The 18,776-nt window shown below is 40.0% G+C and overlaps 1 protein-coding gene across 4 annotated transcripts in view; it reads right to left on the bottom strand.

Moving 5' to 3' along the window:
• LOC143377562 (matrix metalloproteinase-14-like) overlaps positions 1–18,776 on the bottom strand; it is a 42,943-nt gene that overhangs the window by 4,005 nt on the left and 20,162 nt on the right. For 2 of the 4 annotated variants that reach the window (XM_076828980.1, XM_076828981.1), the window contains exons 2-9: positions 16,810–16,933; positions 12,030–12,134; positions 6,556–6,707; positions 5,761–6,063; positions 5,340–5,505; positions 4,721–4,857; positions 4,228–4,548; positions 3,027–3,108 (exon numbers count right to left, since the gene is read on the bottom strand). In XM_076828980.1, the coding sequence (XP_076685095.1) occupies positions 3,027–3,108; positions 4,228–4,548; positions 4,721–4,857; positions 5,340–5,505; positions 5,761–6,063; positions 6,556–6,707; positions 12,030–12,134; positions 16,810–16,933 (1,390 nt within the window). Of the gene's footprint in view, positions 1–2,891; positions 3,109–4,227; positions 4,549–4,720; positions 4,858–5,339; positions 5,506–5,760; positions 6,064–6,555; positions 6,708–12,029; positions 12,135–16,809; positions 16,934–18,776 lie in introns of all 4 variants that reach the window. The other 2 variants (XM_076828977.1, XM_076828976.1) reach the window with 1 other exon arrangement.

Raw genomic sequence — 18,776 nt, 5'->3', positions numbered from 1 at the left:
TGCGTGCTCGCGCGTGCATGTTAACGCACACGTTCCTGCGCGTTTCGTGCTGTGATACATCCTTCGAGCGTGTATATGCAAAGATTCGTGCAAAATTATCGACGAGAGTATAATTATGCGACAGAGTGGTCCTCGTGTAGCATGGGCCTGTCCATAGATGGCGCTCAGTGTTTTGTCTTGCCCCCCACCACGGGATCTTATTAAAAGGACTCGCAAGATTTTCGCGGGAAAGCACATCTAACCTTTTTGACACCGTAGTAACGCTGACAATTGGCACTAATGGGGGGCACTGATTCGTTTCTCCTAGCTGATCTTGGACAGGCCTCATGGAATGTTTACGTAAGAAGATACTATTTTGCCCACGAATCTATGTAGACATGATTAACGATAATATAGTTATTTGGGAATTCTCTGTCGGGAAACGTAGGGCAAAGCAGTATCTTCCCTTTGTAATTTTCAGTGGTACTTGGGCCAGTGATTGAAAAGTGTTAGTCGAAAGTACACGTGCAACATGAGATATAGCGATGGTACCATCCCAGAAATCGATGTTCGGATTGGTGACACCGAGGAGCCGGATCATTCGTTCGGTTCGAAGCGGGGATGCACGAGAGACGGAATAGCCCGAAGAAGAAGAGAAGACGAGGAGTGAAAAGAAACCAACGTAAGTATGTGGACGTGAAAGAATACGCTGAAGTAGGAGCGATAGATTGCAGTCGAATGTGATTTCGTAGAGAAGCAACATAAATACAGAAAAGAAAGAGAAAGATGATATACAGGGAAAGCTTATCGTTGTAATATTTACTGTTTTCAGCAAACTGGGCCCGGCGACGGTGACTGACGATATTTCACGGTTACTCCCTTCTCGTGGCCGGCGTTTTAAACGTAAGTAACTATTTCTTTTTTCTTTTTGCACTCGTAAAACTTCATGTGCCGCCTGGCTAGTAAATACTCTGGGCTTTGGAAACTGTGTCAATCTAATTCGCGAAATGATACTCTTTGCTTTTTTGAAGAGTTTGGTTGAAAGTTGGGGATCGTGGGGAGGAGGTTCGCGAGCGGACTTAGCTCTAGGAGGACTTTCGGTGCTTTGAATATTGCCGCGTCTTTTTAAATGTTTTATAAGCTGCTTGCAACTCGCAAGAATTTGAGAAATAGCAAATACAGAGATTGTTATATAATATTTAATGAATTCCTTTGTGGTGGTAATTAATTAAGTAAAGTAGCCGATTATTTTGCGTGGTAACTTATTTGGCAAATTTCTGCTGAATAAAGTTAACACTAAAATTCTTTTGCGTCTCATTTAATTGCAGAGGGATAATTTAGTGAAAGCCGCCCTAGAGATAATTACTAAGGATTGGGGATAAGTGATATGATAACTTTGCATATCGGCAAGGATACTGCAAACTAATCGTCAAGATTTAACGAAAATTAACACTCAACATTTTATGAAAATCTTAAATATAAATATAATTATATCCATTATTTTTGAATACTTTAATTATTACTGCGAAAATAAGTATTGTCTCTTGTTTAAAAAAACCAATCCTCCAAAATTTGCTCGTTCGTTAGTATCACAAAATTGGGACATTAGTTAATAAACCTGTAATGCAATTCGTTTGAAATTCTCAGTTAACATTAGAGATTGAATAATTGAAAATTTAGTCACGAACTAATATAATTGACATTTAAAAACGTCACGAGGCGACGAATGTTTTTTCCACGTTCATTAGTAACAGTCGAAGCATCGCGTGCCACTCGTTTCATGTAGTATTCCTGCCGATGTGCAGATATGATTCGGCGAGGAATGAATAAAAACAGAGGAATGGCGATGTATTAAAGCGGCTTTACGTATTTGTTAGCAAATTAACTGAATGTTACATGTGCGTCGTAACGATGGGAATCTGATGATGTCTGATCAAATCGATTTCGTTGATTATCCGACCTTAATGTTAGCACCACCACCACGTAATACCTAAATTAATTGATCACCGCGTATTGGATTTTTCTGTTCACCGAAGAAGTTTGTGCAAACAATTTATGCTAATATTTAAATAATCGTGTGACAATGATTTATTATTCGTAAATGAGAATTCAGTAAAAAAGTAAAAAGCTAATGAAAAGTATAATACACTGTACGCCGCGTGGCATCACGATACAAGTGCGCTTATTGTGATAATGTCGCTTGTCCTTAATGTGGAAGAGCTGTTGAATAACAATTGATACAGTCTGTGACGAAATATCTATGCTTCGAATTTCTATAGTCTGTTATGTTAATTTTTGCACACTCCTCGCTCTCTGTGTACTATGTTCCACTTTGGACCTTAAAGTTGCATTTCATTGCGTGCACAAATTTCTTCGATGGCCCTAGGTATGTAATAGCCAGGTGTTCGAGACGCCAAACACTGTAACCTCGCAAATATAGTTCACTTAATTCCACTTCGAGGCCCTGGTATAGAGGTGGAATAAGTTCAAAGCTTCAATTATCCACTGTTATACAGATCACAGCCCTTTTATACATTTATGAGCAATATTTTCGAAATTCAGTATACACTAAATATTAAATTCTTCCAAATGCAACAGACAGTGATTTTCTTATTATTTAACTCTACTTTAAAGGAAGTAAATTCAGTCTCAAATTGAACATAGCTAAAGCATAATAACAGCGAAAACCAATTGTAAAAATTTAAATACATGTAAAACTATGCACAGTAGTTCTAGTATCAAGTTATACTTGGCTATCTAAAAACACGAAGATAGACAAAATTCAAGGTAGAATTTTAGGGAACTTTCGTGTTCGAGTAGCTTCAGTAGTACTTTGATCACGATTACGTGGACATTGAATCTTTTCTATGGCGAGGCAAGGCTCTGGTCTGGCTCGAATGAAGCTTTAGTACCTGCGTCTAGGATGATGTCCCCGACGTCACCGTTTCTGTCGTCGTCGTCGTCCCCAAAGTCACCGTCGACGGACTCCAGGATGCCAGCGTGTGGGAACGTGTCCTCGGGATTTTCGAGCAGCCATTGGACATTACCTAATGTTCCTTTGTTAGCGGACCTGCACCCGAACCACCAATAGGCTGTCGACCTTGGGAAGGCTGGATCAGCAACGTCCACCTAGAGCACCAGGATGGTCCAGTCAATGTGACTTGAATCATTATCTTCTAACTACGGGTGAGTCCGAAGCTAATTTTTAAACCCTACTAACTCGAATCCGAAAGGCTTCGAAACTCTCGAAACTTTTAACAGCTGATTCTGTTTTGTAAGTGGAATATCTTGCTTTCGGAATTGAAGTCAACAAAATTGTTGTATAAATCTCTGTTGACCATAGTTGAAGAAAGTACAAACAAAAATCTAATATAGAAATTCTCGAGGCACGTTCCGAACGATTCTTTATTCATTGATTTTATATTTTCTCTTATCTGGGTATCGAGAATTTTGAATCATCAAAAAATTGCAAAGTTTCGTGTTCTCGAGAATCCCTACTTCTAACCCTTTGTGAAAGGTTTTTTGGGTGATAAAGTGGGTCAAAAAGACTGAGGAACTGCATTATGGGTAAAAAGTCAGTGTGTAACGTTGATTTCAACTTTGATGTGAGTGGGAAGTATAATTAAAGAAGCTCAGGCATTGCTTGGACCTGGGTAGTATCTTTGGAGTGCAGAGAGTTCATTTTTATTAAATTTGCATGCGATTGTGATTGTGAAATTGTTATTATTCTGGATAACTTTTAATCGAGTCAATGTTTAAAATAATCTACGCACGAAAAGGTGCGAGGAGATGGAGTTCCATATGTATAATATTGCTTTTAAAGCGCGTCTGACCATAGACGATCCTCTATCACTTGTTTTATCTTCCTTTATTAGCTTCTCTCGCGTAAGAATTCTACTTGTCGCAACTTTTATTATTTGTATTATTTGTTCAAATTAATATGTCTTTGCCATCACTGCAATCTAAGACGTTGCAAGTGTCTGTGACTGTTTTTTTATAACATAAATGCATCTATGAAGACTTTCTGCACAGGAAACTAAAAATCTATTCAGTAATATAATGGCTAGTTAATTAGCTCAGGGTAAGTTGCTCTTAAAGAAAATACACATAACGATTTCAATCAACCGCGTATTTCGACAAAAGTGGTAGCTAAATTTGTTTAAAATTTTAGACGATCTTCCACATTTTCACCACTGTTTCATTGAGGAAGACATAATATAAAATTGCGAAGGAATATAAAAGACTTACAGAGAATGTCCTGTCGTTGAATCGATAGTAGGCATCCCCCTTGAAGAAGTACGTGTAGCCACGATACACGATCGAGGCATCGAGATTATCAGGGACGCTCTCCCAGTTCGAGATCAATTTAGGGTAGGTGTTCTTCACCGGCGGTTTCTGCGTAGGGTCGAACCTCCAGAATTTCGTGCCCTTGTAGAAGTAGATCTTACCGTTCCCAGTCCAAACGGTCACGGTGTCGATATTGTCAGGTATGCCTGTAAAACCTTCGCTGATGTCCTTCGGGTAATCCCCGTCCATCCTCTTCCCCACGTATCTCCAGTACTTCGAACCCTGTAGCCACGTGTTTGGTTATTTCTAGCGATCGTCGACAGATCGAAGCTTCAATTGTTTCTTTTTCATACAAAATCGAAAATATACAGTGGGTCGTTTCACGGCTTGGACAGTTAGACTATCTCGGTAATGGAAGAGTTATTGAGTCGATTGGATTGTGGAGAACTCTTACCTTGAAGAAGTACGTTTTGCCATTCTTGTACGTGAACGCAGCGTCTATGTTCCCTGGCAATCCCTTCCACGAGTGCGAGATGTATTTAGGGTAGCCAACTGCCACTCCATCCGCGGTTAGTCTCCAGTAACGATCGCCTAAAGTCAAGTTAATTACTTGTTAGAATGGTAGGATATGGTGACAGAAAAAGGAAATCAAAATTCGAGATTTTGAAAGCGAATCCTTGGAAGCTTTCATCTCTCATCTTTCCTCCCTCATTCTCAGTTTAATATTTACAATTCCACTTTGCTTTTACACCTATTTTTCCACTTGATTCATATTTACGCTTCTCGCACACTACCTTTTCCTCATTCTTCATTTCACTTGCAAATGGAATGAAAAAGGAGGCATAAAGCAGAAATACTATGCTTTAGGCTTTGTGAATGCTACTCGATAATTAAGTTCGCCCATAACATGAGTCAATGATCACCTCTCCAAATATTCAACATATGTTTACCATAGTAATTTAAGCTTTTTATCCTAAAAACACGTGTACCAAATGAATTCTTTTTGAAGGTCATATTCACAATTCATTCTATTTCTTTTCATATATTTTTGCATCGTTCAATTAAACACGTACCTTTGAAGACATACATATGCCCCTCCGCAGAATTGAACATCGTGTCGACCTTCGGGTCCGTGCAGAGTTCCGAGTCTTCTTCGCTGGGCGGTGCTGCAGTCGTGGTTCCGTATTTTGGTCCAATTGGAACTCCACCAGTATTCACCGTCTTCTTTCCGTACAAAGCCTGCAATAGAGCCATTAAAAATTATGCATTCGCTCTTGAAAATATTTCGCTGCTCTTATCGTTCATCGTGAAATAAAGATAAAATTTAGTGTTAATTAATTAAGCAGTGGGTGGCGTGAAAAACAGTTTTGAAAAATTACTTCTTCATTTTTTTAGTAATACTTGATGATTGGGTAGTTAATAATTGGCTAGATAATAATACTAAGTTAATTTCTCGTTTAATTATATCTTTTCAAAAATTTGATTTCTACTCGCCTGAATGCCCTGGATATCGTCCTCGTCCAGTCGAAAATAGGGCTCATAGCCACGATAAAATGGCGCCATTAGGGCAGTCTTGACGTCGCTGTGGCTGAGTCCAAGGGAATGCCCAAACTCGTGAGCAGCCACCTGGAAGAGATTAGTACCGCGGAAGCTGGCGATGGTCCATTGTTCAGCGTCGTCGAAATGAACGTCGCCACCGTACACAGGGAAATAAGCGTGGGCCAGAGTGCCGCCAGGTCCATCGAACGGATCTCCGTCGCCGTGTTCGCCCATCTCGAATCGAATCTCGATGTGCACCTGTAATTATCGAGATATTACACTTGACTGCAAAGCTTTCCACAGTTGGTCCCTAATCTATGCAAATTTCATCCATTTTGCGAGGAAAAAATTCATTTAGATCATTTATAAATTTAAACTAGGGCTGTTACGAATATTCGAATCGGTTGAAATATTCGAATTATTCGAAATATAAGAAATACTTGAAATATTCGAGTATTTCGATTACTCGAATATTTACCTCTCTAATTTAAACTATTTGACAAAAATTACATCTTGGATATAAATTAGGTTACGCTATTTCCAACTCAGAACTTCAACAATTCTTGATAAAGATGAGGCTTACTCGGCAGAAATATCAGATATTTGAACATCTTTAAAGCTCAAGTAGCTCTGCTGGCAACGTGTCATAAAAGAGAGTTATGTACTTAAAGGTTGCCTTGTTCTTTATTCCGCGCTCAATCTTCATCAATTTTTAATTAGGAACATTGTCGTTAATATTACTCATCTTACCTGGCCAGACTTCTTTTGGATGAAGGACAGATCGGTGTACTGCGACCACACCTTGAACGCCTTGTTTAGTTCCGTGTCGACTTTGTGCTGCGGCAGATTTCGCGGATACTTGCTGATTTTGTAGGTCAGCTTCTTCACGCGCCACCTCGAGCCTACGCAGAATCGATGGCGACTCGTTAAAAACACAGGGAAAATATTTACACCGTTAGGCGCGGGACAGAAATGTAACGCGTCTCTTTTCGCTTCTCCGGCGATCTTTGGGCGCGCTTCCGCGCAACCTTCGCGTGACATGATGCACGGCGTTTCCGTAATTTATAATTTTTATAGAGATCATCTCGCCAATGCTTTGCAGCGTCCATTTATGTAACGATCGCTTTGCGTGCGGCAATTATCGTAACACCGTCTTATTTCTTCATTGTGCAACGATTTATTTTTACTCGATCGCGGACGACGACAGGGCGGAACGTTTAGGCTGCAGCTTCGCGTTGAAATGTTTATGACAGGTCTTATCTCCTGTGACCACGATAAAACTGACTCACTTCGGGACTGTCTATTTTTTTTTTATTAGACCGGTTGTTCTTAATCGCGCGAGATGATTCATGGTAAATGTCCCTTGCATGCTGCATAGCCAAAGCACTCTTGAAACACTGTAGATAGGAGAGAATCCTAGTTTTCTCAGCTTTCTCAATCGTTCCACCAATTTCTTCATCGCTCTCTCAAGTTTCCTCGGTAGCCTTATCGAGTTACTTCCTAGCCCAATGAACTTCAGACATTTCCTAAACCATCTAACTCCGAATGTATCACTAGTAATACAAGATCTCCCACCCGGAAATTAAAAAAATTATAAAAATTGGGGATATTTAGAGGATATATAAGTATGTATTGCACATTTTTTTGCAGTGCAAATCCACTCTAAGAGGGTGAAATTGACCCCTGAAAATCCGGCTATTCTCCGATTTTCTGTTAGGTATAACTCGCGAACTGCAAGAGAAAAGTTATTTCGCTTAATTAGGATTATCATTTGATAAAGGTGATACGCGAGTTATAACACAAAATCGGAAAATAGTCGGATTTTTAGGGGCCAATTTCACCCTCTAAGAGTGAATTTGGGCAGCAAAAAAGATTGCGTAATGCATACTTATATACCCTTTATTTTTTTAATTTCCGGGTTGAAGACCACCCCCTGCAAGTACAACACTCAAATTTCAACTCTGCACCCGTTGACAGCCACCAGGCCCGGCGCAAGCCTTTTTTGCCAAATTGCGCCCTTTATCTATAATACATTTATTTGAGCTTCTCGATGACCATACTCTGAACTTTTATTCATAGTTTAATACCATATCGTACAACTTGTAATATTTTAAAAAATGCGAACAACGAAAAGACCATTTTGCGCTCATAATTTTGCCTCGCCACTTACTGATCCTTTCGAATTAAAAGTAACCAATGGAAAAATGTATAAACTGATCTTCAAAGCCAAGAAATCTCGCGAGACACCACCAGCGGGGCGCGTCTGTTTCAATTATCCCCAACACGGGACTCGTCCACTCATTACGAGGAATGCATTCGAGGAAGACTGCCTCGTCACGGCGGCCGCGGGTCCATTATCTCTTGCAAACGACAGGTCCTGCGACAAGGTTCCAGCGACCAAGGTCGGCGGTCGTCGAATTGGCTGTTATTAAATCGAAAAAATCGCGCGGGGGCGTCGAAGCTTAGATCCCCTTTCAGCCTGCTCGCCCACTGAAACACTCTGGACCCCGCGAAGCCCGTGCTCACCTACGAAACGCCCTCGAAACCAGCGTTTCGGGCCATCCCATTGCGGAGCGTCCAGTGGGTCACAGCTAGGCGGCCATGTTACGCGAGAGAATTCCATAGGATGCACGGATCGGTGATCCCGTCGGCCAGCGGGCTCGCCGGAGGCACGGAACGCTCGCTGGAGGTTCAAAGTCACGGCTAGGATCGATCGCACTTGAGGATTCGATCCGCCGCGAGCGGTTACGCGAAGCCGGGCGTGATTCTGCGAACGCGTCAGGCCCCGATGATGCCTCGCTACCGAGAAACGCGGGTTAATGACAAGGGAACGGTGCACCTTGTAGGCGGTGATTAATTAGATTGGCCAGATAGTGATTAGTTAGAGTCCCGAGATCGCTGGTAAATGGCGCGACTCCCGGTCAAAGGATAATTGCTATAACTTCGGGCGGGGGGTAACGTTGAGGGGGCATGTTTCGCTCGGGAGTTACTGGAACGATGGTAGGACGCTTGGAAATTATTATGAGGCTGATACGTGGCTCGAGATTGCTGGGACGTGATTCTATTCTCATTGCACGTAATCATTTTCAACGGCGATGCAGAGGTAGCGAAGGAATTAATGTTGCTTTTGTATGAAATAGTGGAGGCTTGGGTAATGGTATTGGAAGGATCAGGTGGGGTTTAATTTCATTTGTGGAGAGAAGAGTTTGATGGAGAATGATTCTGGGAATGCCTTTGGCGTGACTTAAGGGGAATTTTTTTTTTAAGCGATACGCCTGTCGTTATGATTCGTTTTGTACCTAGTTTATTTAGTTACTTTTTCGTTGTAGGTAAATATTTTTTATTCAGTTTCAAATTAATTGTTTGTTGTGCTTATTTCGCCTGCAATAAACGTTTGTTTAAGAATCATGTCTCGCTGGCGTATGTGATTGGAACTCTCGGGGTGGACTAAATCAAAAAGATCAAGAAGGTTCTTAATCAGTATGTTCGTGGTTATCGTCGGGAGAGAATGGAATGATTTATGTTGAAAATTGGCAAAATGGCGAATGCTTGAATTGAAAAGTCCGAAATTTCATCATTCTTTTTTCGGTAATTTTTTTTAAAAAAGGGAGGATAAAGTCAACATAAAAATATGATTTTGCTTGCGAGGAGAACTATTAGTACGTGGACTATCCTGTAAAAATTTCAGAGCAATTATCTACGCCAGGTGAAAAAAAGTACGTTAGCTGGTACAGCAGCAGTTATAATTTATAATTGAAGTGGTATAATAAAGACATATATTATTATTATTATTATATTGAACGAGTGTAATTGGGAATGAATTTTCTGGATTTTTTTCACGTTTGATGGCCAATGACTGTGTCAGGTGGGGATTTTAATAGGTTCCTAGGAAATGCATTTGGAGCAGCTTCGAGGTGTAAAAAATGCATTCGGAACGTCCGGCAAAACAGCTGCGATACAGATGCGCATGACCTGTTTAGGGTGACTGACTCTACATTGACGATAATGAGGCAGGAAGTCAAAAGTAACACCGGTGACTGCTAAACATTCCTGGCACCGTGAAAACATTTCATTGTAAAACTCGTGTTTGTTCTCTTCCAGTTGCGTCGCACAGTTGAGTAAAAGACCTTAAAAGTTGGCATCAGTTCCTAGGCGTCATGGAAACTTATGTCAATTAAATAATTTAATTAAAAACGGTTATTTTAAAGTAAATAGAACAAACTCTTTTAACATTATTTAATACATTTTTCTACATATTCTATAACACAATCTGTGAATTTATTTGAATAAGTTTAATTTAATTTAAGTGAATTTTTGTTATTTTTGATGATACGGCAATGCAGTGATCATGTCAATGATCATGTGAACTAGTATCACTGCCATCAGTGCCATCATATTTATTATCAGACCGCAACGGTGTAGTATGATCATCACGACTTATAACTGTAGGCAATAATAAGTTTAAAGCTTCTTTGGGCAGAGATTCACGTTTTTTTGCGGGTAATCGTCTCTTGCTGGTTATTACGGGATCTGAACTTAATAAAAAGTGATTAAAAATAAAATATCCTGATTGCAAAAAGACATTATTTTCATGAACTCGGAACCTTTTTGAATAACTTGAAATTTTAGGGATTCTAGAAAAAACGAGCACAATCTAAAAGTTAATCTCAGTTCTTTGATAATCAAAGATGACAACTGTGCAAACAACAATGCTCGATCGGACTTGGAAGTTAACTAAATGTTTAATTAAATGTAATGTACATTCTTTCCCTTCAGTGTTCGAGAAACTTGAAAGAGTAGTCTGGATTTCTCTGAAATTTCTCAAAATCTGTATTAAATTCTAAAGTTTCTTAATTATTTCCTACATTCTCGATACAGAAAGAAACGCACCCTCGCGTTTACTCTTGCACACAAAGCGAGTTTCCACCTATCCTAAACCAAAGTACGTAGGGTCTAAGACCCTTAACCCTGCTCGACCTCGCTAATTCACCCCCCTGTTTCCCAGTAATTAATAGACTCGCTCGTTACACCCAATTATTGTCTACGTGCTGAGATATCGAGAAATCATAACACCTAATGCCCGACCTTTCGATGCAGTGTCGCTGAAACTTCGTTAAGGGACACAGAAACGTCGTAATCTTTGTCGGAACGCGAAGAAGCGGAAACTGGAGACGGTTACGTAAGCGAGCAGCAAACAACCCTTATCAGGGATCTAAGGTGTCCGTCTCGACTTGCGTTCCTCTCGCCTCACCCCTTCAATCCCTCCCCAGTCCCCTTCGTCTCTTTCTGTCCCCGACAAAGTCATAGATTCGAGTAAAAAGGAACTCGCCTCGAGGTCGTGTCGCGGTTCGGCCAAACAAAAAATGTTGAAACGCGTGGGGATGGGACAATGCGTCGATCGATTCTCCTTGATAAATTAACTTTTTGATTTACTTGGAAAATGGTTAGCGTTTTTAATGAATAGGAAGAATGATAATGAGTCTTTGTAACTCGGGCCGTAGAACACGATATTTATATAGTCTTTATTGGTTTGTATCAAATGGAATTTTAATATGAAACGTTCAGTGTTGTAAAAATGCAGTACTATGAATTAGCATAATGAATTTTTGGGAAATTTTTTACAGTCGAAACTGAGTGTCACTTTTGATTAATTATTCACAGTTGCGTCAAGAAGATATCTGTTTCAAAGAATTCGCGATGGATTGTTTCAAACCGCGGTCACACGATTGTTGATTATTATATAATCCTGATAGTCGCTATTATCGTACGAAATATTAGTAGATAATCGTTTCGACGTGATCAGATATGAAATAATAATCCCAGACAGAAGTTACATTCAAATTCCAGCTTTTGTGAGTTCTCAACGATGGTAGTCGATTAGATAATTGAATAATCAATTCAGCGTTATCTCATACTTTAGATTTCATTCCACAGTTTAGCGAAATTCGTCTGAATTCATTTTAGCAATATTCAGTGGAACGAGACAAAGAAATCTGTAATCGTTGCAACGCATTGCTGCATTCGTAATATTTTTATATCAATAAAGAATTTGGTATTATATTCAACAGGTCCTTCATTCAGCACTTTAATGCACAACTGATGAGCTGTGTCAATGTCTAGTTTGTTAAGCAAAATATTATTAATACTAGCTTGGAGAATCTCCAATTTAAACTACTGTATCGCTGTTTCTACAAAAAGTTTAGTTTAGTTTCGATTCTATTTACCTTGAAGAGCATACCGCTTCGATCTCCCAAATCCAGGACCAACTTTATCTTTGACGCCACATCTTGGCAAAGCCATCAGCTTGAACGTTTCATCGTCAAAGTCACCTGAAAAATAAAACAATTTTGTCTTAAAACCTCATAGAACAAATCTTCCTGTGGCAAACCTATTTATCCCTTCGTGATCACACTTTCTTATAATCACTGCACCCCAGGCACATTTTCGAATTACCATTTTCGTGTTTCTGAATCTTTTAACTTTTGAGTGATAGATAATTGTACCTTCGTAATACTTATACAATCATCCTCCACTACACTTTTTCTAGAAATGTAAATTTTCATATGACGAAATCTGTAGTTGAAAAAATAGTTGTGGAAAAAGGCAAAAGATATTTTTGCTAGAATTCATCAAGTTTTAAAATTTTAATATTAAAGTCCAAAAATTTACAGAAATATTGGCAAAGACATATATGTACTTCTGGATGAAAATTTCCTGGGGTGCGTTAAACAAGGAAACTACTTTGACCACTGTAAATAACATTATTCAAGTTAAAAAAGAGTAACAGCTGTGCAAACTTTTCCACAGTTCCACCCCCCTCTATTTTCCTTTCTAACATCAAAATAAATAGAACATTCTCCTCCATTTATCAACCCCTTCGTGTCTAATAAAATTAATTCTCTCTCCAAACTTCTGATCCACTGTCAAAAAGGCCACCAACCCAAAGTCCAAAATGAGAAGCCTTCCACGAACTTTCTGTTGTTCCAAAGGTACCTACCCGCGTCACGCACATCTGCATCCATCCTTTTCAACGGTATTCAAATCAGTCCCGACGACCGTCCCGTTAATGCCACGATTTTCACGCAAACAAGCATTAATAAACGTACAACTCGCAGTCGCGTGACAGTGGGAAACGTGGGCTGGTTTTCGCGGCGGTTAAAGCTAGTCGCACACTTCGGCAGATCGGCGAAGACGCTTTAGACTCGAGTGGAAGAAAAGGGTTTATCATATCGATGGGTGCAATTGGGGCTCGACACAGTTTCGTCACACGCCACCGCGCTCGATCTGCTTGAGTTTCGGTCGGGGAGGTTCGCTTTCCGTCCTGGATTCCCGCGAGTGTGCGAGTAGCTTAACGTTTTCGCGTGCTCTGCATATTATGCATATACGCGTTGCATCGATGCATATGCACCGCGATACAAGGGAACATGCACGTGTATACATTGCACGGAAGATCGCGAATAGAGACCGGAGCGTGCAGAACGGTCGAGGGATCGATATCTGGGAATCCTGCGATCCGAACTAGTGCACTCGATGCACCAGGCATTGGTTTCTTTCAGGTTTGCAAGTGCATAAAGGCATTTCTACAATCAACTTGAATAATCAAATTTTTATTTTTAATCATTGAAAACTAAAAAAAATTATTCTAATATCATTTATAAGTTGTGTTCTATAATTTTGAGTAAACAACTTTGAACGAGCTTTGTGCTGGCAGAAACAAATTCATCAATAATTAAGTTTCCAGTAATAATATGGAAGTAGTGTAAAAATAAATCTAATAATAATCTAACATAGCAATTTTTAAAATTAGAATCTTTAAGATAAATTAAAGGGTCGGACACCAGTGGATTTCGTATAAAATTTTCATTGCACATCCCTGTTACGTGAACAGAACGAAACTCTTTCCTTTGCAACACCTTCGACAGTACCAATGGAAGCAGGCTTTCTTTCCCTTACAAAAAGCTGGCAACGTTACGAGTCGATTTCCCTCGATTCTCTCGCAATTTAGGAATAGCTTCGTTCGTTCTTACAAAATATTACCCGCAGCTGGATGTTTCTTTATCCGAGCCTCGGCGATTCACTGGAAGCAATACAATACAAAGCAGCGATTCTAGGAAACAGGAAGTACAGGATGCGCGGAGCACGTGGCAGAAGATTAGGTACTGTCAATAAACGCGTTTCATCTTGAATAATACCGCCAGCGGTGTACAATTTTGTAGTTAGATAATTCTTCCGTTCACCTTCGGATTTTATTCGTGACCATCGAATCGCCACTTCCGATTCTGCGGATGCTCGCGAGTCGAAAGCGTTTCGCGGCCGTTGCGGCAATGCGCGCGCCGTTTTTGCTTGCTTCGCAATTTGACGGTAGAAGGGACGGTTAGTTTTGGAAAATTCTCTTCGAAATTCAGATGACTTACGTAGGATGAGTTTATTTGAATTTTGAAAAGTTAGATTCAGTCGTTTGATATTATAATGTTAATGTTTGTTCCCTGTTTTCGAATTGGGAATTCCTGTTTTTCTATGTCTCGAATTAATTGGTAAGATATTGTTTATCGAGCAGAGGTGAAGCAACGATATTGGTGATAGAAGTTCAATCCTTTCTCTGTGAAGCAAGTAACGCCTTGCCTCGATTTCGTAGCGATTGATGAATTCGGCGTTTTTGTCACACGGATTGCGTGAAATACTTAGTTCGAGATTTCATTTTGTAACAGAAACTAGAATGACTCTGTTAAGAGGGTATTCGCTCGGAAGTGCATGAAAAATGGGCAGTTTTTATGAATTTTTTTTCGCTTTTTCAATAGTTAGAAAAATAATAACATCTGTACAAACAAACCGTAGGTACATACTGTATAATAATCCCTGTCGTTTCAATTTCTACAACCACGCTTTTAAATAACAAACGTAATACAGAGCCCAGAAAAATCACAATTCCATAAATTCATAAATTAGAAACACACAGATCTGATCGCCAAAACCTCAAATTTATTATTGTAGGAAAATCTTTATTTAACGTCACACTTAACGACTTTTGCAACTCTGAATAAAATGTATTTACAAACTCGAATTAAACGCGTATCTATTACGTACATTTCTGTAACATCATTTATATATCACGCATTATTAGCCCTTTAAATTCCAACCCACAGCCATTCACCGACATCACTAAAAAGAACCGAGCAAAACATCAAATCAGCCAACACTCCGCGAGCCACGTCCATTTCCCAATTAACACCCGCCTTCTTCGAATCGACCATTACAAAATTAACCATATCTTGCTCGGCCATCAATAACCATAACTGGTTTGTCCCCACTGATAGCGTTTTATCAGCGCCATTGCTATCGTTTCCTCGTTTCGCGAGCAGGTCGGTCATAAATCCCGCCGGAAACAATAACAATTTGTTTCTTTGTTCGGTCCTGCCGCTCTTTATTTGCCACAGTCAACGACGCGCGTTCGCGTCAAGGTTCGAGCCTTGGGTAGTGGCTGGCCAGGAACGTTTGTTTAATAGCCTGCTCGTCGCTAAACAATTCTCGGCGGACAAGCGCAATTCAGCGCAGCTCTCAGACGTTATTTGACATTCGCTCGTCGATTTTCCAGACCGCTGTTTTTTCCCTGCCATTGATTTCTGTTGACCGAAGCACGAAATCGCGCGGCGTCTCCGAGCTGGCACGGTTAAAGCGGCGTCCGCCTCTTCAAGGTCTAGAATATTTAAAAATGCGCTCTTTATTCGGAGCCGGTCGGACAAGTATCTCTGGGAGGTGCAAGTGTATGTTTTCCTGCTAGTACGGAGCAACCAGCAGGCGGGTTCCAGATGATACGAGCGGATACACAGAAGTCCTCTGTAACGTTTTGATGCTTCTCTAGTAATGGGGCCTTCGTTGATCGTATTATATGTGAACATTTTGATTATTTGGTGGCGTGGATCGGGCGCTATTTGAGTTTTAAAAATTGCCCTCGAGTTTGACCATTTTCAAGTCTAGATCTTGCTTTCAACTTTTGGCCATTTCGAGTCCTAGATTTTGCTCTCAAGTTTGGCCATTTCGATTCCTAGATCACGTTTCCAAATTTCCACTCCTCCATATCTAAATCTCACCTTCTGTTCTCGATCACTTGATGTTTCCCTATCCTTACCAAATTTTGACTACTTAGCTTGCAGACATTGCTTACCACTTTCAACCTCCTCTTCTATCAATTACCAAAAATTCCCACCAAATAAAAACCATTTGCCATCTTTCCAAGGCCACAAATGAAGCTCGAATTCTACCACTCCACCCAGACATACTACAACCGTAATCAGGATTTTTTTTTCACTATTCAGCTCGCGGTGGAATAATAATTGTTCACACGAACAGGTATGACGTGCGCGTCCTTTGACGTATAGGAAACGGACTTTTGGAATCGGACTCTGATACCACGCATGATGCGTGCCGATACAACGCGCAGCTATCTGATTACACCGATCTAGCGAATTCGATGTTGTCCACGAGTTTTGGATGAGTCACAAGAAACGCTGAATGAATGCATCCACCAGGGGGGGGGGGGCATGATTCACGAACGCGCACCCACGACAACTATTAAACTCAATTACGGCTAAATATAATACACGGCGGTCCCAAGGACGCGAATAAAATTTAATTGATAACGAAGACGGAGTCATACGTGTTCCTCGCTTCCGCCACTTATTTTCGTCGCTTAACTCGCGAAGGACTTAAATCTTAATTACTCCAGAAACGGTCTAATAATCAAGTTCGAAGGAAGCCTGCTAAACACAAGATAATTGAAGTTTTTAGTATTATTGTGGGTTTTTGATTTGATCAATTCGTTCATCGAGCTTTCTTGTGTGTAAGTTTAGTTGGAGGAGGAACTTTGTATTTTCTTCTTTCGATAAGATGACGTAGAGATTCCATTGCTTTTACATTATAAATTATTGGAATGTAAAGGACAGTTGATATTGTTTTTTTTTTCATTTATGAACTATGGTAACTTGTAGTGAGATTGCCTTCTCTTACCCGTTATGTTCAGTCCAGCGAAAGCTTGGAACTCGGCGACTGCTTTCGACAGTGTATCCTGGGATATGATCCCACCACTTGTTGGATTTATGGGCTGCAAGTAGCCGAATTGAGAGAGGTAGTTCTGCAACGAGAAAATAATTTACAGTTATGAATTATTCATTACAGTAGATTAAGATCTATGAAACTATTATTCCTCGCTAAAGAATAGTAACTATCGACACGTTTGAATTTAAAATTGAAAAACATGGATTTTAAAAACTTCATTCTGACCAAATCACTATGAAAATATTTGTTACCACTGCGAGTCTACGAGCTAAACAAATCAGAATTAAATAAACAAGAGATAATAAAAATGTCTCAAGAATAGTGAATTATAATTCCGTGTGGACTATTTTTCATGGCAAATATAGTGATCTGCTAAAAACCCAAAGTTTACAGTATAAACATAACACCATATAACAAGAAACTTTCAATTTTCGGGTCACTAAAGTTTCCTTTCTCGTCTGAAGGGCTCGCCACGGAAATCGTTTGCCTATACTACTTAGAATCTTAGATTCCCCTTAGAATCCACTGTCCTAGAGATCCAGGAAACATCTTGCCCATCTTCATTCCAGAGAACAAGTGCAATAAGCACCGTCATTGCCTTTAATTCACAGGACATTACGTCCAATGTACAGATTGTCTTTTTAAAACTGACTCATCTCTTATATTAGACTGATGCCGTTCCATTTTCTCTATCACACTTCCCTCCACCATCGCGATGTCTCGATGACAACAGATTCGCGTCGAAGTGACATCGATCTCGCCTCCAATTCACCCTTGTACTTAAAACTTTTCCGCTTGACTGTCAAAAACCGCTAGACCTCGCACGTCCGTGAACTACGAATGGGACAGATGCCGATGACAGAGGGGATTGACCTGGGCGATGACTGCGTCGCGGTATGATACTGTTATTTAACCGAGTCGGGTAAAGGCAATTAATATTCTGGCGAATAAAACGCGCCGCGGCGTACGTGCTTCCGTTTTCCTTGTCCTCTCGTTCGCTGGGGAATTGCGGGAATTGTTTTTTCATCACCGTGGTGTGTAAAATATGCAGTATCTGTTGCTTTAAGTAGCCATACCTTTCTTACGGTAAACCTACAAAATTTATAGACAAATAGAGTGGGAAAATAGAGGGCCTAGAATTTGACTTCATAATAAAATTTTGTTAAATTTCTTATTAACGGAGAGAAAATTGCATACAAAGTGCAAGGAAGGAAAATATAGCAAAGTTAATACAAGCAGAATGTTCTTTCCTTTTATATTACGTAATACTATGTGCCTAAAGATACTAAAAAATACTATAATTAACACTCTTCTATGAACAAATCATCAGAACTTAACAAAAATGCTATTACCTATAATAATATTTCCCAAGATTGTCTCAAAGATACTTCTACCCACTCCACCTGCACTACCGTAACGTAGTACCAATTAACAGTAACACACTCTATTACACGTTCGGGAAATAGTAAATTCATTTACAGATCAAAGTTATACTGTACTTCGGAAAAAAAACTGATCCCAAGCTCCAACCACGCGTCGTAAGTGCAAAGTTATGCCACATGAGTCACGTTCCAACGGTGGAAGAGAGCAAATAATGAGGACATTCATTCGAATATTCGATACGTGCACATAGAGTAATCCAGTGCAATCGTTGCTGCACTCGAAGGTACATACGTTAACTCTTAAATCCATGGGGACTAAAGCCTTGAATGACGATGATTCACAGTTGCAACCAACGAAATAAGCCCCTCGCTAGGTTTCATTTCCTGGTCGTAATTAGCTCCGAGTACTGAATTTGGAATAGATACGTGACGAGCAGGTTTATGTCGGTTTTCAAAAGCTGCTCGCGATGGTAAAGGACAGATTATTCTTATTTTTGTTTCGAAATCGCGTTCCAAGTATACGCTACAAGCTTCAAG

Source organism: Andrena cerasifolii, chromosome 16 (genome assembly GCF_050908995.1).
Source record: "Andrena cerasifolii isolate SP2316 chromosome 16, iyAndCera1_principal, whole genome shotgun sequence".
NCBI classification, from domain to species: domain Eukaryota; kingdom Metazoa; phylum Arthropoda; class Insecta; order Hymenoptera; family Andrenidae; genus Andrena; species Andrena cerasifolii.
Note: the sequence above shows the minus strand (reverse complement) of the source record. Positions and strands in the feature narration are given on the sequence as shown.